At 37.9% G+C, this 22355-nt stretch overlaps 1 protein-coding gene across 1 annotated transcript; it reads right to left on the minus strand.

Annotated features, from left to right (window-relative positions):
- Positions 1–797: 797 nt before the first annotated feature.
- On the minus strand, positions 798–3907 carry Prpmp5 (proline-rich protein MP5). Its single transcript, NM_172065.2, is given in 4 exon segments — positions 798–869; positions 1121–1937; positions 2780–2812; positions 3824–3907. Coding segments are annotated over 3 exon segments (888 nt in total). The 5' UTR covers positions 3888–3907; the 3' UTR covers positions 798–869; positions 1121–1146.
- Positions 3908–22355: the final 18448 nt, after the last annotated feature.

Below are 22355 nucleotides of genomic sequence, written 5' to 3' on the forward strand. Positions count from 1 at the left end.
AAAAATGAAAGACTGTTCTAAAGTATGTTTAAACTTTTCTAAGAATTTCATTGGTCTGCCTTGGGCACCAATGGAAGGAGGTGCCAAGGCTGGACTCTGCCCAGTGCAGGGCAATATCAGGGGGTAGATAAAGGGGGTGGTTGGAGAGGGGGAACACCCTTATAGAAGAATGGGAGGGGGATGGGATGGGGGTTTATGTCTGGAAAAGGGAAAAACACTTGAAATGTAAATAAAACAATATCCAATTAAAAAAAGAATTGTATTGGTCTATAAGGCCCAGGTATATAATATTCATAAACAAGACCAAAAAATAAAAATAAAAATAAAGTAATAACAGATTAGCCAGGGCATGCATACCACAGCATTTATTTATAGGACTGTTCAAATCAGAAGAATGTGAGCTGGTTGATACTAAACTGCCCAAAAGAATACGAGCTGCAAGAATAGGGACTCCTACATTTGGAATAGAAAGGATGTTATTTGTAAAAAAAATAATGAAGTTATCAAGGCAGTTATTCCCTAGAGTACTGACATTAAAGGCACACCACATACTAAAGGCATCACTGTTTATGTAGTTTACTCTTGAATTCCACATCTTATGTGAAGTCTTTTGCTAAAATAACCAGTAAATGGAAAATATAGCAAGACAGTGGGCAGAACATTGTGGTGACATGGAAAGAAGGAGTCCCTCAAGTGATAGTTGACTGATACATAGAAGGAAGACTACCCTTTCTGGAAATAACCATCCTCAGATTGCAGTACCACCCATGATCAGAATGAGAAACAGCAAATAATGATTGTATGCTAAATATTTTATTGGAATCACTTTTCTACAGGAATGATATTGAAGGCATCTGTCTTTTGTTCACCTGAAAGAAATAAATAAACAAGGTTTGGGAGAAGAAAGACACAATGCACAATTTTTCAACATGTCCTAAATATCTTAGTTTCTTGGATAACTGTGTTAGAGTTAAGACATTTAACTGAGAGTCAATTTAAATTATATATACCATAGAATTATAAAGGGTGTTCATGTTTTGGATGTATCCATCATCTTCGTGTTTAGGAATAGGATCACTGGAGTTTGGGGGATGGTATGAAGGATGAGATATTTAATTACCTTCTCTCTGCTCAGAAACCAGATGGTTATGCAGAAAATGACCACAGGAAACTTGACTGTTGCTGGCCTCCCTGCTGGGGTGGTCCTTGTGGGTTTCCAGGTTGAGGTGGTCTCTGAGGGCCTCCCTGTGGGGGTGGTCCTTGAGGGGGTCTTTGCTGAGGGCCTCCAGGAGGGGGCGGGCCTTGAGGGCTACCAGGCTGTGGGGGTCTCTGAGGGCCTCCCTGTGGGGGTGGTCCTTGAGGGGGTCTTTGCTGTGGGCCTCCAGGCGGGGGCGGGCCTTGAGGGCTACCAGGCTGTGGGGGTCTCTGAGGGCCTCCCTGTGGGGGTGGTCCTTGAGGGGCTCTTTGCTGTGGGCCTCCAGGAGGGGGCGGGCCTTGAGGACTTCCAGGCTGTGGGGGTCTCTGAGGGCCTCCCTGTGGGGGTGGTCCTTGAGGGGGTCTTTGCTGTGGGCCTCCAGGAGGGGGCGGGCCTTGAGGACTTCCAGGCTGTGGGGGTCTCTGAGGGCCTCCTTGTGGGGGTGGTCCTTGAGGGGGTCTTTGCTGTGGGCCTCCAGGAGGGGGCGGGCCTTGAGGACTTCCAGGCTGTGGGGGTCTCTGAGGGCCTGCTGCTGGGGGTGGATGGTGAGGATGGTGGTGATTGCCTCCGTGCTGCGGTGGTCTCTCTGGTCTGTTTACATCATCCCCACTGCCATCATCATCACCATCATCGTTATCATCACCATCACCATTTTCATCAGAAGCAGGAGGTCTTGGGGGCAATCCACCAGGAGGTGGTTTTGGATGATGTTGGCCATGTCCCTGGCTCTGCTGCTCTAACTCTGTTTAAGTATAGATTAGAGTAGATGAGTTTATACCTTCTCTTTCTCGCAGGATCAACCTCGTTCCCCAAACTTTATACCACTGATGCTTCATGAAGCTTAATTTTTATATTTATCGTATGTACTTTCTTGTATCTCAACTCTTGGGATGAATATTTGTCCTTATATCTGGTGGGGAAAAAGTGTTTTATGCTACTTACAATTCTCAGACAGAAGTGAAGAATGGAGGTATGTTCTTCAAATGCTACTAATTAGAAATTGGTGGAGTAGCAAAACTGTGATAGCAACGATTTATTCTTAAATATAAAATGGTGTTCAAGGCCTTATAAGCATGTGTAAAGCAAGAAGAAAATGTAAGAATATGTTTTCCATTCAATTCTCATGCAAAATATATGTATTATTCAGCTGTGGATACAGTGAGAATAATACATTTAAAAGTAAGGATAATAAATTTAATATTATTGGAAAGGACAGGCACTGTGTAGCTACATATTTTATGTACAATCAAAGCATTCTAAATGAATCACTGGGGAAAAAGAATTCTTTGAGCAAACCATAGTACCACAGAGGACGTTAAATGAGGACACCCTAAATGTGTACCGTGTATAATATATTGTGTCAGTCTTGAAAGTGCCTCCTATTTTTTTAATCAAAGCCTAGCTTGTGATTCTTCCACTGTATGGCCCTGCTGGAGACTCAATGTTGGGAAGATTGATTATCTACGGAGAAGCTACGAGTCCTTATTTTGATAAAATAAGGAAATGCTAGGGATGTTACAGAATTGAATAATTCCAAATGTAAAGAGTACATAGAACGTCAATAGAGGATGGATCTGTCTTTACCTAACTGCTGAGATGAGTCTTCATAGATGACTTCTAGGAAATAAATAGAAAGAAGTTGAAAGTTACTTATGACATTTTCTAGTTGCTGAGAATCCAACCAGGGTGGTTTCTACACTCAGTTGCAGTGACTATTTAGTTCCTTCTTAGATCTATCAAACTTTACTGATATTCTGCATTAAAATTCCCACAATTTCAGGGATACATGATTCTACTCTTAAAGTTTTCTTCATAATTTTTAATTACTTTATATTATAGTCCCAGGTATTTCATTCACTGAAATAAGAAAAAAATGCTTTCAATTCCATATACAACACAATGAATATTGCATAGCTATCATATTAAAAAAAAAAGAAAGAGAAATCAGGTCTAGCAATATACTTTAGTAGCAAAAAAAAAAAAAAACCTTACCTAATGACTTATATTAAGTTCCTGAATCTATATGATATAAGGAGAAGTTGTGCTACCAATAATGTGACCTCTGTCAGAATGTAATTAAGCATGGAAATACATGCAGACACATGGGCAGACAGACACGCACAGAGACATGCATATTTGCATTCACACACAACAATAAATCAATGTTAAAATTATATTTATAAAAATTATTCCCTGATATTTATAGCTCATGTTGTACAGAGTTTTCAATTTAACTTTTTCCATTTCTCAGAACCATTCCTGATATATTTTAACTTCTTTCATTTTTCCCTGTCCTCTAGACACCAGACAAGCACCATCCACTATCTGCTTTTCATAACACCATAAGAACTGAGTTTCCCTCTGTCAACAGGAATATATTATTATGCATCATTCACCACTAAAGAGGTCTTTTTATAAATGGACTCACATTATTTTGTTGCAACAATTTTTGACCTATAATTATACGTTAAACTTTAGACATAAAATTAAAACAAATATCCTATTATTTGTTCCCATAATTCTTTGCCTCAGTCCCTTTTTTTTTTACCTTCTTTGATTTCTCTCAATCCTGATCAGTGTGTTACCCAAGTCCCATATCACTGTACCACTCACTCCCCTACTTCATACCTTCATCTACGCCCTGAGCTGAGCTCAGGACTAGCAAGGCTGCTGTGAGCAGGACCACCAGCATCTTGCAGGTGACTCTGGAGTTGCTCCCAAGTGTGTGCTGGAGGATGGAAGGCAACAGCATTTATAAGGAAGTTAGAACAAAGGTATATTTCAGGTCTTCACTGTTGATCTGACCTGTCACAGCAGGATGCCATGCATCCCTGACTCTTCTTTGGGACTTTAGCCTAGCAGGATGCAGTAAGGAGCAGGTTGTCAAGGATTAAGGTCTAAATCATACAACATGAAATGTGGACAACAATGTTAAAGTGATGCACTGAAATTTCAGATGTTATAAATGAAATTCTAGTTTGATGTAACTGTGACTCTGTCCTTGTTAGCTGTGATCCTGGTAGGATTTGCTTCTATATTAGCATGTCTATTTGTGTTAATATTCTTTTCCTCATTGAAAATAAAGATGAACATTATTTCTGCTAATAAATGAGAAACTCCATATACGATATTATACACCTGCATATATACTTTAGATGACTCTTTTTCATTCCTGCAGACTAGTAAGATACCACGATGGAATACATAGTAAATGAGACAAGAATGATAGGCTGCTCTTGCCCAGATGGGCTGTACGGGATTCCCCAGATCTGGTTCAAATTAGACAAAATATAATAACACAGAACTGAAAGACTGAATATTCTTTTCTTCTCTTCTTTCTGTGTTAGGGAAAGAAAAATGGCAAAAGAGAGACCAGGTAAGCAGTGAAGCAGCCAATACTGGAACACACAGTCCTTACATGAACCACAGAATGACATGCTTTACAGAGCATATTCTTACACCTACACATTATTTATTTATTTGTTTATTTGTTTATTTCAGAACATTGCATTATACTATGTTCAGTATCACTTCCTTTTGGAATTATTCATGATCAGTTAAATGGACTTTTGATTGGCTATAAATATGAATCAGGTGGTCTGACATCACCTTCAAATCTACAAGGCATTGCTTACTCTAAATAATTTTCAACATGGAGAATTTAATTTTCTACATTTTTAGCCAATGCTTCAATACTTACCAATCTGACTAGCTGAGGATGACTATGCTCTATACCACACAGTGCCATGCTTATTGCTATATCACAGTACACCATCCATTTAAATTCAGCAAAAAGGCTTGACTATCATTTATATCAGTGTTCATATTATTTTGCTTGCCTATGACTTAGCCTCATATCTTCACTTGCCATTCTTCTACACATGTGCCCAGGAGTCTGGATTTGAACCCCTAAGGACAGCATCATTCTAGAACTCACGAACATAGTTTCCTTTCCTTTCCTTTCCTTTCCTTTCCTTTCCTTTCCTTTCCTTTCCTTTCCTTTCCTTTCCTTTCCTATCTTTCCTTTCCCTTCCCTTCCTTCACTTCTTTCTTTCTTTCTTTCTTTCTTTCTTTCTTTCTTTCTTTCTTTCTTTTTCTTTCTGTCTTTCTTTCTTTCTTTCTTTCTTTCTTTCTTTCTTTGCAATAATTGACTAACATATAGACAGGTGTGGTATCTCACTCTTTAATCATAGCACACAAAGTTGGGTGCAGAGGCAGGAGGATGTAGATGTTCAAGTGTAAGACCAAACTGGTCTACAGAGCCATGTTCATGACAGCTGAGATGAGAGAAGCCCTGTCTCAAACAAACGAACAAACAAGCAAACAAAACAAAACAAAAAACCCTAATAAATTGGTTGGCAGATGCTGTGCTTAAATGACTCTTCATTTGATACAAATATTGTTTTCTTTCATATTCTTACACTTATTTTTCTATTGCAAGAGGCATCGCCTCAACATGGAAAGTGTGAACTAAAGCAAACTGTTGCCTTTTCATCTCCGTGCTCAAATTGATTTTTCATAATCCCTCAGGTTTTAAGTGTGGACAGTAGAAATTTGAAGAAAAATTGGATGAGATAAAACAGGGAGGGCATTTGATTATATATTATCCTTTATCATGTGGACCAATCTCCTGTGCTATTCATTTCAATATTCAAAATGTTTCATTTTGAACATGTTATAGGGATTATTTCAGAAAAATTACCTAAATTGTCCTTTGCGATAAATGATTTGAAACTATGTGGTGCTATTAGGTGTGTGGGTTGTGATGTTGTTGTTTCTGTTGATGATGCGTCCGCCTTAGGTTGTTACAGATGTATTTTGAAGGGGGGTATATACTAGTATTTGGTAAATTTGTCTCATTCTGGGAAAATCAGAGACAGTTTCATAGGACTCATGGTGTTTATGCAGGGAAGGAAAATTCGACTCTTCTGAATATGCTTATTGATAGGATAGATTTTAGTGTGTACTAATAGAAGATGAGAAGTATTGGGAGATGGGTGTCTGAATCAGCTGTATTTTTGGTAGACATTGCACTGGGGATGTCAGATATAGAGCAGAGGAGAAAGCTAGGCAAACATGTTCATTATTGGTGAAGCATTTGGTGAAGCACTGCCTATTTTAGTGGAACTCAGCCTACTCCTGAGCTAAGTTCGTTCTGGAATAGAACAGTTGATTTTGGCAAAAATCACACAACTTGAGCCATGTCTGTGACCTTTTTCAGTGTCATCAATATGTAAAAGAGATTATTGTTATATGAAAGAAATGTCATCTGGGAACTCAAGAGGAACAAAAAGAAAAAAATGTTAAGGAGAAAGGGCCTGGAAACACTGCCAGTTATTAATGGCAAAGGTGACTTAAGTAATAGCTTTCATGTGAAGGACTCTTGGAGACCTGTAGTGATTAAAGTACTAAGGAGTGGTTCTTCCATATAACTCAGCTGTATCTCTTCTAGTTAAGTTTATGAATATCTCTAAGTCATCACACCATATAGACACTTGTATATTTATCACTGCATTATACAAAATACCCACAATTTAAAATCAGAAATATGTAAGTTTAGATCTTGTTTTTCTGGTGCTTCAATATGGATATTCATGGGGCTGGTACATCACATTGCCCTCTCAGAGGCTTCCACTTCTGTCCACATTCTCACCAATGTTTATGATTCTTTACTGGAATCATGGTGACTGTTCTAACTAATGTCAAATGGAATATTCTCTTAGTTTTAATTTGTACTTGTATGATTAATTAAGATAGTAGAAGATTTATTAGACATTTGTATTGTTTCTATTGATAAATGATCATTCATTTTTGGAGAGCTGGCTCAGTCATTAAAGGCTCATAATGGAAAATATGAGAGAAATATCTATTCAATATTCTGTATTTACCTTTCGAGACAACTGTACATTCTGAATATTAGTCTCCTATATGATATAGAGGTATCAAAGATTTTTATTTTACTGTAATGATGCTACTAAATAAACATAGCTATAATATAACTCCTAATAATATTCTGCTATACTGATGAATCAGTGCTTTCCTCAGCCATCATCAGAGAAGCTTTCTCCTGCCACTTATGGGAACAAACACAAATACCCCCTCAAAGAAAATATTCAAAGAATGAAAGGCCTACCTCAATCCTAAATGGAATGTTTTCACCAAATCATAAAACTATGCAGCAGTGGAGGTCTAAGGAGTGTTAGAGCCAGAGGGAATTGAAGACTCTGAGGAAGCAGGCATTGGAAACATGAAAAGACCTACACATATGCAAATGCATAGAAACTGAGACAGTGTGCACTGAGCCTGGACATGTCTGGACCAGCTAACATCCTAGTGGTAAAAACAGAAATAATGAAAGCATACCCTATCCCTAACCCATATACAATCTTTTATTGGTAGCCACTTGCAAGTGAAAATTTAATTTTCTCCAAGAGAGTCCCATAAAGGAAATAAACTAAGCATGTCCAGGAGTATATGACTAACATAAAACAAACTCAACAATACATTTGGAGGTTTCTTATCTCATAATATCATCTCATGGCTACCCCTTCTAATACTTTCATTTTCTTCTCAAAGTTTTATCTCAATGCACTCTTAATTATGTGGGGATGTATTTGCCTGTGTCTTCCATGGGAGTAGGGTCAATATAATGCATGTATAACTCGGAAAGAATGTTTATTCTATTATCTTAAAGACTCAGGGTTTAAACAACAGTACAGTGGGTTTTCTGGGAGTTCAAAAGCTACAAACATGGAACTTAGAAGCCAGAAGCCCTTGTATTGTAGAAAGTAATTGGTGTAAACCTACAGTAAGGCTGAAGAAGTTGAAGTCTCATGAGCCAATGTGTTTGCCTTTTTCTGTTAAATGCCTGCTTCCTTGGAGTCTTTCATCCCCTCTGGCTCTTATACGCTTTAGACTTCCACTGCTGCACAGTTTCATGATTTGGTGAAGACATTCCGTTTAGCTGTATTCCATATAGCTACAGGAAAAGCTCATTTGATTAGTGAGAATCTATTAGCACAGTATGCAAAAGCCCCCCTTTGCTCATAAGTTTGTTCTAGCACTTGCACCATGATACATACAAATAGTGTGCCCTTTTCACAGAAATTCTTCACTTAACCTTCAGTACTATTTAAAAACTTATCAGAGACACACATAAATATGTGTTTTACTCACCTTATTTATGTCTCCTAAGTTCAGAGAAATTGATAGTCATAAAGAACCATTATATAAAGATTGCACTGACTGTAGCTTGGATAACTAGACATTATATTGTAGTGCAGTTTGGATGAGCTATTAAACTAATCTTTAGAATATAGTAACTTGATTGATAATTGTGACCACTCTTGCCACCCATTCAACCCTTTCTCTAACACCATAACTCATTGCACACTTCAAATTAGATTGCTTATTTTGTGTGTGTGTGTGTGTGTGTGTGTGTGTGTGTGTGTGTGTTTGTTTCTGTGACTCACTGAATCCAATCAGTCTTTATTCTAGACTCATGGGGATGAGGCCATCCTCTAGTATATGATTAACCTACCAGGAACCATAACTCTTCTACCAAGAAAAATCTCTCAGTTAGCAGCCATCAAATCCAATAGATCCTCAGGTGGTGGGGAAGAGCTGTGTACTTTTCCATTATGCATGTTGTAGGTTGACCGGTTTGATTTGTTACAGACAAGTCAAGTTATTGTTGTTTCATGAGAGCAGTGGTTCTTTCATGTCAAAAAGACAATGTATATTACTCTGGTCCTCCTGAACCTCTGGCTCTTGAAAAGTTTCTTCCCCTCTTCTTTGATGTTGTCTGAACTTTAGGAGAAAGGAGAAAGGAGTATAATAAAACATCTATAAATGGCATATTAATTGTTCTTTTCACATCAGTCATTTATGAGTCTCTCTAAATGATATAAATGTTCCTTTAAATATTGCTCCCCACTGCACAAAGATGCTTCTCTGGTACAGTCTGAGAGCTGTACTTAAAGACAAGTACCTAAAAGTACACATGGACGGGCTCGAGCTGTTTAAGTAGCAAAGGATAACCATGTTGGGCACTAATGGAAAGATATGTCCTTGGTCTGCGAAGGCTGGACCCCCCTAGTGTAGGGAAATGTCAGGGTGCAGAGGCGGGAAGGAGTGGGTAAAAAAGGGTGGGGGAAAAACCCTCAGAAAGGAAGGGAGAAGGAGATGGGATAGGGTGCTTATGGACAGGGAAAGGAGATAACATTTGAAATGTATATTAAAAAATCCAATAAAAAATCAAAAGATATTTTTACCAGGCTTTGCATGGTTACTCTCATCCTAGCATGAGGTTTTATTTTTGTTCTTTGCTTGCAGTTCTTGTTTCTTTGTTTAAGAATATCCTTTTCCACACAATTATATAAGTCATCTATTGGATAGTAAGGAATGGCTTATCTTCCTGGCTTGATGACCAATAAAATGTCTTAGTAAATCTCATGTCAATGGTAAGAACAAGAAGCATCTTCATGGCTAAGACTCATCCTTTTTTATCATACCATGTTGACCTTGCCTGTTTTCATACCTGTTTATCAGGAGATCTCTCCTTGTGGCCCAACAATCAGTAAATGAAGAATCATTGTTACCACCAAGGTTAATTCCCAGGACTTACTTCAGTTAATGTTAGTAGTAGCTCCTACTGGTAAGTCTGGAGCAACAAAAATTAATATTTGAGAAAATGTTAATTCAGCCTTGATAAATTTCCAGAATATTGACTGGATTGAGTTGGAAACCTCCTACTGTGTCAGAAAATATGGCTCAGTGGGAAATGTGCATGTTGTGATAAACCTGGGGAATTGTATTCAAATTCCCAGAATCCACATATAAAATATTTATGGCCACATGTACAATTGAAACTACAGCAGTACAGAAAGCAGAGGCAGGATGAACTTTTGCAATTACAGTTTGCAGTGCCACTCTACGTTTAGTAAGAGTCAAGTCTTAAGAGAAGAAAATGGAAATAAGAAATAAAACCCTGACATCTTCCTCCAGCTTTCACCCATGCATGCTCACAAATATACAGTATATACTATATTTATATATACAATAAATAAAAAACCTCATCTTAGGAGGGTTTTATAGCTTTAATATACTTGTCACAGGTAGTGGTACTATTAGGAGGTGAGACCTTGTTGGAATATGTATGTTGTTGTAGGGGTGGACTTTGAGACTGTCCTCTTAGTTCTCTGAAGATAGTTTGCTCTTGGCTTCAGTTTGATGAAAATGTAGTTAGACCTCTCAGTTCCTACAGCCACTGGCCAGTCTGGATGTCTCCATTTCCCACCATGATGATAACTGACTCAACTTCCAAACTTATAAGTCAGCCCCAATTAAACATTTTTTATAATAGCAGCCTTGAACATATTTTCTCTTTATAGCAATGGAAACCCTTACTAAGAAAGAGGGCCTTTGGAAAAGATATTTTTCTTTCCTCAGTGAGTAAGCAGCCTTTGTCTGCTGAGCGCTTCAGGTGAAGTTGTTATTCTTTGCATGCCAGATCATCTCTAACTATGGTATCAGACATGTAGAAGCTAGGTTTTTTAAGTTTAAACCTCCTACTAACTTATCATTCCCACTTTGGCCATTTCTCCTGTTACTTCTGCAAATGACACGCTGGCTACTTTGACTCACCCTAAAATAGGCCATACACAGGCAGGATATCTAGTCTAGTCTCCTCTGGCATCTTGCTTATGACTGTCAGTTAAACTTATTTTCCTGGGCTTTATAATATTTCATTGACTTTAGAGTTTTCTTCAGCATCTGTCTTTTTATATATTTTAATTCTAAATAAAAGTTCATTTCACTAACATCTGCAAAAACAAAACAAAACAAAACAAAACCTCGGTCCTTTAGACTAAGAGGTCATAAAACAAATAATCTTAAAGAGGACTTAAAGTTGGAATGGAATATGTGGTGGAAGATGCCAGAGGAGTCAAAGAACTGGTTAGGGCCAAATACAGTCAAAACACATTGTTACATGGATGGCATTCACAAGGAATCAATAAAATATATTATTTTTCTTTAAAAAAAACAAAAAAACAAAAACCTGGGAGCACTTGGAAAGTGAAGCTAGAGCTGACATCGTCTTGCATCATTTGCATATGATTATAGGTTTGCTCTCCCTTCCCTTTCCCCATTCTGTGTGTCTTCATTGTCTTCTTGATTTTTGTTTTTGTTTTTGTTTTTTGTTTTTATCTCATTTTCTTGTTACCCCATCTCCATGTTTTTCTCCCAGTTCTTACCATTTGTGCTACTATTGGGTATCTCTCCTCTTTGAAATATATACTTTTTTTTGGCGGGAGCACAAAGGTCTTTTCACACATAGAAGCACTAGAAAGACAGGCATTTTAAAAACACAAGATGGCCTCTTTAGGGGAAGAGACACATAACCTGATTTTCACCCAAAATTCTAGGGATGAAGATGCTTATTAGCCTGGTGATTTATACCATGTATAGAGCCAGGCCATATCAAACAGAATTGGAGATACCTAATAGTCTAGGTGACCTTTGTGTTTTATGTATGGTCAAAGAATTCTCTAAGCTTGAATAAGTGGGTTTTGAGGTAGACTAAATGAATGCTACAGTATCTGTATTATAGAGACCATGCTAGATTCTTCCTTGGGCTCTAAAGATAACCTATCTCCATAAGCTATATCCTTGGAAAAACTGACATGTTACAAACACTTCGAGTTGAAATTTGATTTAATATAGCTCTGTATGCACAGGTGATTTTATTACAACAGGAATTTTTTTCCTCAAATTGTACAGTGCTAAACTTAGCTGACAATGTTTTAACTTCCAACAGTTGATTAAGTCATGCTGAACTATAGTTCCTTCTTGTCTCTCACCCATTGTGCCTCTAGCAGCTCTGGTCTTTGTAGGAACCCCCATGCATCTTCTGATGGAGAGGGACTCCTTTTCTGAGACCATCCTAACTCACTTCTAATGACCCCATAAAATCATCATTCAACTTACTGTTTGGGTTCAGGCTGTTAGCTTGTGTGGTTCTACCTGTGAGATCATTTGGCGGGGTTTCTCACTGATATGTTTGCCACTAACCATTTTTCATCTGGAGTTAGAACAACATTTAAGTGTATTTGAATGTATATCTGGAGAGCTGCTGGGTGACACAACGAGTGATTTAACCATTTTCTCCATATTCTCACTATGTAAAGAATCAGTGTTTCTAACTTATCAGATGTGATGTAGATAAGGGGTTATGTTTCCCGTAATATTCTGAGGATTGGTTTTCCTGAAATCCTCCTGGCTGAGACATCTTGGAGGATTTCATAAAACATTTTTCTTCTTATTCTTAAACATATATCATCTCCTTTCTACTTTTCTATTGTTTATAAGGCACAGTCCTGGTGTCCTTGTTGTTTTTTTTTTAAAGATTTATTTATTCTATATAAGTACATTGTAGCTGTCTTCAGACACAGCAGAAGAGGGCATCAAATCTCATTACAGATGGTTGTGAGCCACCATGTGGTTGCTGGGATTTGAACTCAGGACCTCTGGAAGAGCAGTCAGTGCTCCTAACCCCTGAGCCATCTCTCCAGCCCCCCCTTGTTGTTTTCTACAGGACTCTACCTCAGCTAATGTGAGATTTACAGAATTCAAAGATCGAGTGTACCATCCTTCATTTGATCAATAATTTTAATATATTGGAGGGAGAACTCTATCTTATTCTACGGTGAACCAGAAGTCTGTCTTATTACAGCATTTGTTAGCATACATATATGCATACAAATATTATCCCATTACTTTACATTTAATAATTTAAATTATTGAATATTAAAAAATGGTCGGTTTAAATGTACATCTTTCAAATGTGAAATTTACAGAAATATAGTTCACACAGTACTTCCTAAAACAGTATTATATTTTTGTTTCTTTCCCTTATTATTATCTGCCACTCTGTGTTGGCTTACTTTCAGACACTGAAGCAGCTTATTTGCCCATTTTAAAGGAAAACAGTTGCAGTGAGGAAGAAACAGCCAAATAATCCAAACAGAATATAGCTCATACAAACAGTAAAATCTTTCTTTCAAGAAAAGCTTGAAACATAGTTCGTCTATTATTGCCTCACAGCAGCCAACATAGCAGACAAGCCAAACAAGAAGCTACTAGCATCTTAAGTCCCTAGTAGTAGGGGTTGTGAAATCTTCTATTTAAGTAATATTTGTTCTCCTTTAGTTGTTGTTTAAGTGGGTTATATATTGCCTCTGTTTCAAACCTAGGCCTAGTCCTGGAAGCTTCTAGCCTCTATACAATCTTATCAAGGCCTAGAATATTTTCAGTTTCTGAGACTTCCTGTTGTATAAGCTCAGTTTCTCTTATTTATGATCTCTCCTTGGCTCATTCAACTCAGCTGTTCTTGGTCAAACTCCTCCTCAAGCTGACTGATTCTATCTGATTTTTCTCAACCTTTCCACTAACTATTCTGATTGTTGAATACCAATTTTGCCAATCTGTTCTGGATTTGCCAATCTGGATTCTCATTTCCTGGCTCATTCAATCTTTACCTATTTCTATCTTGCTCTCTGTGTTTATCCTGTCTCACTAAAACTCTTCTGGTAAAACTGCCTCCTTTGTCTCTCCCTCTAACCTGCTCTCTTAAGTAGGTTCTCATTCCTGTTTATTGAAATGTTGGACATATCCCATTCTGCCAAATCTTTTCTGATTCGTCACTTTTTTTGCAACTCAATTAGCCATCATTTTCAAATATGGGTGCTTCGTTCTACAAACTAACTTAACTTCATTGTTTGGGATTAAATGTGTGTGCCAAGGGGATGTCTATATTCTAACTGACTTCTATTTGATTGTTTTTCAAGAACAACAAAGAAAAGAACATAACAGAATATGCAATTTGCACTGGCAGAAGGGATTTCCCTTCTAACAAGAGTAATAGAATATGAGAATGTTTCTTTCTAACACTAGTAATAGGTGGCTAGATAGGCTTTAGTTTACCAGGCCTTAACATCCTCCTCAGTAAAATCTGGAAAGAGAAAGAAAGGAATTCATGAAGAAAAGCATAAAAGAATGCTAATATATGATAGTGAAATACTCAGAATTATTAGTATATGGGTAGTCATGTTTGATAATTTAATATAAAACCAAAAGGGTGACTTGAATTGGTAGTACAGGTGAATAACCAACCCTCAATTCCATACCTACTAGCTTTCCAGAAGCAAAAGCAAATTCTACTTGGTGGATGTATGACTTATGTTTGGGAGTCATCATTTTCTGGCATGTTCTTGTGTGATCTTGAAATGTCATAACAAATTTTGACATCATCCTTTTTTGAGGTAATCAATGAATATCCTTCCATGGAGTACTTAGCTAAAGCTTCATTAATCCCATATTTGCCTGCTTCACTTCCTTTGCCTCAGGAAAATTTCAATTTTTCAATCTCAATACCTTCACCATCATCATCAGCTTTTTGTTTGTTTAGGTTTTGGGATTTTGTTGGTGTTGTTTGTTTGTTTACTTTTAAAAAAAGTCATGAGTGGGAGCTTCTGAGGGTACAATGGGATAGTAAACTGTGCCAAAATCATGAACATCCACACTGAAGCTCTAAAAATACTACATCTGTACTTCCATATGTGGTGGTTCCATATTGTGGGTATTTTGGGGAGTGCAGTGAGAAATTTGCAAGTGTCCATGTGGGGTGATGACTTGTATAGTTATCCATATATGTAAGAAGAGGTAGAGCTGAGTCACATGAAAACACCACTCCTTAACTGCTTCAATAATTACAGGTCCCCAAGAACCTGATGCATAAGAAATTACTTAACCCAATTCAGGCACTAATAACTGACAGTGTTCCCAGTCCTCTTTTCTACAACCTGTTTGGGGTTGTTTGGTTTTGATTTGGTTTGTTTTATCTTTTATCTGGTGAGTTCCTGGGTGACATTTTTAATTCAACAATAGTCTCTTTAACATATTGCTGACACCGGAAAAGGTCACAAAAAGGCACGAAGATGTGTGATTTTTGGCAAATTCAGCTACAGTCTTCCAGAACTTATCTAGCTCAGGAGTAGCCTGAGTTCTACTAGAACAGCCAGTTCCTTAGCAAACTCCCCATGAACATGCCTGGCTAGTTTCTCCTCTGCTCCATATCTGACTTTCCCCACCCAAAGCTTACCAAATCCACACCTGGTCAGAATCCCTCATCTCCTCATTCTTCTCATCTTTTATCTGTAGACACTAGAAAATCATCTTGTCAATAAACATTGAACCATATTCAGAACAAACAACTGTTCTTTCTCTTTATTAAACCCCATGAGTCTGTGAGATTATCTCTGTTTTTATAGAATGATAGAAAATTACCAAATGCTAATATATTTCACTACAGAATACATCTATCATCATCTAAGGGGGAAACAGCAACAGCAACAACAAAACCCATCCGTCTGATATCACTACAAATTTTCACATCATTTGTAGCAATGAACAATTTAGGTAATTTTTCTGAGATAACCATCATACCTGTTCATAGTAAAACATCTGGAATGCTGATATACATAGCAGATTAGAGTGGTTCACATTTGATAAATGATAATAAAATTCTTCTCAACATTGACTGAGACGTCATGAGTAGGGCTACAACTAAGATAGCAGGAGGGCAAGGCTCTGATGACAACGTGGGACTATTAACTTTGCTCCAGATAGAGGGATACAGCTACAGATATTGTATATATTGGATGTGCTTCATTTAGTTTTCTTGGTGACACCATAAGATACCCAAAGGATTGTTTTTGTTTCCTTAATTTCTTATAGAATCATATGAATATATGTGAGATACAAAGTAACTGTCTGTGCCCCTTTCATTTCTGCTTCGAAACCTTCTGTATGCATACCTGATATAAATACTTAAACAGGCTTCCCACAAATGTTGTGTGCACCATCCTTTTGTCTTTTTTTCAATCTTTCATTTATTCTCTACATAGATCAAGAACTCTGTACACCATAATGTAAAATTAGGGGTTTCTTGTTATGACTTTTTTAACAGCCAATTTTTATTGAATAGTGTAGACTTATATTTTTCTCAGTCCTATATTTAATAGTGGCTCTTAAATGCTTTAATCTATTTTCAACCCCATCACTCAACATAGGTAGTAGAAAAGAAAGGTTTTTTATTATGTGGGGCCATGGGCCGGTTGAGAAATTTTTCCTTGGAACAAATTCCATTTTACTTGTCAGGAAATCAGCAGTTTAGTTCACAGAAAATATCTGTGACAGCCTAATCCACTTACCAACACTTCACAAATATGCCAGTTGTTCAGTAATATAGGATTGGGATAGGAAACATGAATTACCAACAGTGGCAAGGCAGTGGAGATAGCCTGGACCCCTCAGAATCTGAATGAGTCAGCAGGAGGAATCAGAACGATTAGAGACACCAGGGGAAGTTGTTTGCTGTGACCTTTCCAACATAATGAAGATCAGCAAAGGCTCAAGACCAAGAAGCATTGCAAAGCTGACTGTGCAAGCAAGCCAACACACACACACACACACACACACACACACACACACACACACACACACAAACACACACACACAGTCTCACACGCAGAGATAGAGAGAGAGAAACACACAGCCACACACACACACACACACACACACACACACACACAACCACCCCACACAAACACCAGGTTACTGTCCAGTGAATCCTATTTATACTCCCTCTATACATCACAAGTCCTCCATGGGTCTTGCCTCACCATGTAGCTTTCCTCAGTACATTAGTCTGTCTTATCAACTCCATGTGAGTCTGTATCAGCTGACATCACTTTGCCAATTGGCCTGAGTCATCACAAGTGGCAAAAAAACTGCAGGAACCTCATGAGAAGTATCTGGTCCCTTTCTTTTCATGGAGTCATGAGAAATGAATCTCAACAATACAATGTAAGGCGAACCAATACACACATGTCATAAAGGAAGTGTCCTTCATCACTCATCCTTTAATGTGCCTGCTTTAGCAAAGCATCCTTTCACCTGTGGCTACTTCAGGAAAACAGTCTTCATGGCAAAGCACCATCCAACATAACTGACTTTACATGGAAACTAGAAATTTCCACTTCAGAATAGCACTAAGAGTTGGAGCTGGAGAGATTATTCTGCTGTTCATAGCACTTGCTGCTCTTTCAGGTGACCTGGGTTTGGATGCTAGCACCCACCTCGGGTGTTCCAAAGCTTCCTATAACTCCAGTTCTAGAAGATCTAATGCCTTTTTTTTCTGGATGCTATAGATCCATGGGCACATGTGGAGTACACAGAGATAAGAAAGAACACATACAGTAAATAAATAAACCTAAAATCTATGTACATTTTTCTCTTTTATTTCACTTCTTTCTTTTGAAACAAATTCCAAAATGTTTACTACCCACTCTAATTTTGGTGTTAATTAGGTACACTAAAGGGGGCTTTCAGTTGCTGGACTTCAATATTTTGATAGCTGGATCTTGGTTGTAAGCCTCAGGAGAAAAAATGGCTAAATAAGGAACTAGACCTTGTTTGCTAACATGAATACAGTCTAATGGTTTCTAGGAAGTCAGAAGGAATGAAGGAGGGCAAGGTCTTCCAGCGTCATGTTTGCCATACTCAAGCTTATCACTCCCTTGAACCATGCTCCTTACTGCATGTTCTTCCAGCAGTAACAATTCCAACACTATGCTGCTTCATTCCTTTAAGGATGTTTACCAAAGCTGCCTTTCTGGCCTACTGGTGTTATCTTGCAAAGGTAAACAAACAATACAAGACATTTCAAACTAGGATTTTTATCTTAGACAGTGTTATCTTTCTGGAATGAATTTTTCTTACTCAATAAAATTTTCCCAGTCCCATTCACTGACATAAAATTTCATGATTTTATTTGTCTTTGCAGAGAAATAATTCTGTTATGTCTATGTACTACCTTTGTATTATCTCTGCTTCTGTTGATAAACATTGAGTTTGATTCCATGTCTTAGTTATTGTACATATAACTGTGATAAATTTCTGCAAATACTTCTGCACCAGAAGGGTATAAAATATACTTTGGGTGTACATGCATGAGTAATAAAAGTGGGCTAAACTTGGTAGTTTTACTCACATTTCTTTTCTTTCTCTTTAAAAATATCTTCAAAATGATTTGCAGCATTGCAAAGCTGACTGTGCTTCATCATTCTACACTCCAATCAGCAGTGTTCACCTTTCTGCTACATTCAGTATTTGTTATAATTTGTTTTCAAGATGATGGTCTTTCTGAATGGGGTAAAACAATCTCTAAAAGCACTGTAATCTGTTTCCCTGGTGGCTACAGATGTTGAGAACATTGAAAACATTTCTTAGACATATAATTTATTTTTCTTTTGAGAAATTTGTACTGTTTTTAAATTGTTTGCTTGCATTTTTAATAAGTACTGTTGCAGAATATTTGATCACACTATGAATCCCAAGATTATGCTATTTCTTTGGGGAAAAAAGCCCTGTTTCTTGGTGTGCTGTTGTTCTGCCCTTAGCACATACTTTTAGGCCATTTGACTGTAATAAAGACAAGTTCTTATATTTAACATCAAAGAGTGAATGTGAAGTTAGAAAGAAGCACCTGTTTGAAAGTGATATCTAGTTGAGTAGACAAAAAACAGGAGTATCAGAGAAAGATTTGAAGGAATAGGATTATTCTTCTCTAAATTGAAAAGAGAGGAAAGGTAAGTAAGTTAAGACGGAGTCAGAGAAAAGAATGAGGAAGGTAGTTTAACTAGGAGAGTTTTTTATTGGCTATTTTATGTATTTACATTTCAAATGTTATTCCCTTTCCCCCTCTCCCATATCCCATCCCCCTTTCCCTACTTTCATGAAGATTCTCCAACTCCCACACATTCACTCCCACCTCAACACCCAGGCATTCCACTATACTGCACAAATGAACCTTCACAGGATGAATGGCTTCTCCTCCTATTGATGTCAGACAATGCCATCCTCTGCTATATATGGATCTGGAGTCATGGGTTTCAACATTTGTATTCATTAATTGGTGCTTTAGTCCCTGGGAGATCTTGGGGTTTCTGATTGGCTGATACTGTTGTCCTTCCTATAGGGTTGCAAACCCCTTCAGCTCCATCAGTCCTTTCTTTAGCTCCTCCATTGAGGTCCCCATGCTCAGACAGATGGTTAGCTGGAAACATCCTCATCTGTATCAGTAGGGTTCTGGCACATCCTCTCAGGAGACATTCATATCAGGGTCCTGGCAGGATGCACCTCTTGGCATCAGCAATACTGACTTGGTTTGGTGGTTGCATATGGAATGGATGCCCAGGTGGGGCAGTCTCTGGATGACCTTCTCTGCAGTTCCTGCTCCAATCTTTGTCCCTATATTTCCTCCTGTGAGTATTTTGTTCTCCATTCTAAAAAGGACTGAAACATCCACATTTCGGTTTTCTCTCCTGTTGAGATTCATGTTTTGTGAGTTGTTTCTGGGGTATTCTGAGCATTGGGGCTAATATTCACTTATCAGTGATCATTCTTTTCTGACTATGATAACTCACTCAGGATGATATTTTTTAATTTTATCCATTTGCCTAAGAATTGGCATGTATGGGCCACATGGGGCAGGCAGGCTCTGAATGGGTGTTCCTTCTGCCTCTGTTTTAATCTTTGCCTCCCTCTTCCCTGCCAAGGGTATTCTTGTTCCCCTTTTAAAAAAGGAGTGAAGCATTCGCATTTTGATCATCCGTCTTGAGTTTCATGTGTTCTGTGCATCTACGGTAATTCAAGCTTTTGGGCTAATAGCTACTTATCAATGAATGCATACATACCATGTATGTTTTTCTGTGATTGGCTTACCTCAGTCAGGATGACATTTTCCAGTTCCCTCCATTTGCCTACAAATTTCATAAAGTCATTGTTTTTGACAGCTGAGTGATATTTCATTGTGTAGATGTACCGTATTTTCTGTATCCATTCCTCTGTAGAAGGACATCTGGTTCTTTCCAGCTTCTAGCTATTATAAATGAGGCTGCTATGAACATAGTGGAGCACGTGTCTTTTTTATATGTTGGGGCATCTTTTGGGTATATGTCCAAGAGAGGTATAGCTGGGTCCTCAGGTAGTTCAATGTCCAATTTTCTGAGGAACTTCCAGACTAATTTCCAGAATGGTTGTACCAGTCTGCAATCCCACCAACAATGGGGGAGAGTTCCTCTTTCTCCACATCTTCACCAGCATCTTCTCTCATGTGAGTTTATGATCTTAGCCATTCTCACTGGTGTGAGGTGAAATCTCAGGGTTGTTTTGATTTGCATTTACCGTATGACTAAAGATGTTGAACATTTCTTTAGGTATTTCTCAGCCATTCAGCATTCCTCAGCTGTGAATTCTTTGTTTAGCTCTGAACCCCATTTTTTATATGGTTATTTGTCTCCCTGCAGTCTAACTTCTTGAGTTATTTGTATATTTTGAACATAAGCCCTCTATCTTTTGTAGGATTGGTAAAGATCTTTTCCCAATCTGTTGGTTGCCGTTTTGTCCTAACCACAGTGTCCTTTGCCTTACAGAAGCTTTGCAGTTTTATGAGATCCCATTTGTTGAGTCTTGATCTTAGAGCATAAGCCATTGGTGTTTTGTTCAAGAAATTTTCTCCAGTGCCCATGTGTTCGAGATGCTTCCCCACTTTTTCTTTTCTTAGTTTGAGTGTATCTAGTTTGATGTGTAGGTCCTTGATCCACTTGGACTTAAGTTTTGTACAGAGTGATAAGCATGGATCGATCTGCATTCCTCTACATGCTGACATCCAGTTGAACCAGCACCATTTGCTGAAAATGCTATCTTTTTTACATTGGATGGTTTTGGCTCCTTTGTCAGAAATCAACTGACCATACGTATGTGGGTTCATTTCTGGGTCTTCAATTCTATTCCACTGGTCCAACTGTCTGTCCCTGTACCAATACCATACAGTTTTTATCACTATTGCTCTGTAATACTGTTTGAGTTCAGGGATAGTGATTCCCCTGGAATTCCTTTTATTGTTGAGGATAGTTTTAGCTATCCTGGGCTTTTTGTTATTCCAGATGAATTTGCAAATTGTTCTGTCTAACTCTCTGAAGAATTGGATTGGTATTTTGATGGGGATTGCAGTGAATCTGTAGATCACTTTTTTTAAAATGGCCATTTTTACTATGTTAATCCTGCCATTCCATGAGCATGGGAGATCTTTACATCTGAGATCTTCAATTTCTTTCTTCAGAGGCTTGAAGTTCTTATCATACAGATCTTTCCCTTGCTTGGTTAAAGTCACACTGAGCTATTTTATATTATTTGGGACTATTATGAAGGTTGTTGTTTCCCTAATTCCTTTCTCGGCTTGTTTCTCTTTTGTGTAGAGGAAGACTACTGATTTATTTGAGTTAATTTTATACCCAGTCACTTTGCTATAGGTGGTTCTCAGGTTTAGCAGTCCTCTGGTGGAACTTTTGGGATCACTTAAATATACTATAATGTCATCTGCAAATAGGGATATTTTGACTTCTTCTTTTCCAATCTGTATACCTTTGATCTCCACTTGCTGTTTGATTGCTCTGGCTAGAACTTCTAGAACTATGTTGAATAAATAGGGAGAGAGTGGGCAGCCTTGTCTAGTCCCTGATCTTAGTGGGATTGCTTCAATTTTCTCTCCATTTGGTTTAATGTTATCTATTGGTTTGCTGTATATGGCTTTTACTATGTTTAACTATGGACCTTGAGTTCCTATTCTTTCCAGGACTTTTATCATGAAGGGCTGTAGAATTTTGTCAAATGCTTTCTCAGCATCTAATGAAATGATCATGTAGTTCTTATCTTTCAGTTTGTTTATATAATGGATTACGTTGATGGTTTTCCATATATTAAACCATCCCTGCATGCCTGGGATGAAGCCTACTTGATCATGATGGATGATTATTTTGATGTGCTCTTGGATTCAGTTTGACAACATGTTATTGAGTATTTTTTTCTTCAATATTCATAAGGGAAATTGGTCTGAAGTTCTCTTTCTTTGTTGGGTCTTTGTGTGGTTTAGATATAAGAGTAATTGTGGCTTCACAGATGGAATTTGGTAGCGCTCCATCTGTTTCAATTTTGTGGAATAGTTTGGATAGTATTGGAATGAGGTCTTGTATGGAGG

The sequence above is a fragment of the Rattus norvegicus genome, chromosome 4, assembly GCF_036323735.1.
Source record: "Rattus norvegicus strain BN/NHsdMcwi chromosome 4, GRCr8, whole genome shotgun sequence".
In the NCBI taxonomy this organism is placed as follows: Eukaryota; Metazoa; Chordata; class Mammalia; order Rodentia; family Muridae; genus Rattus; species Rattus norvegicus.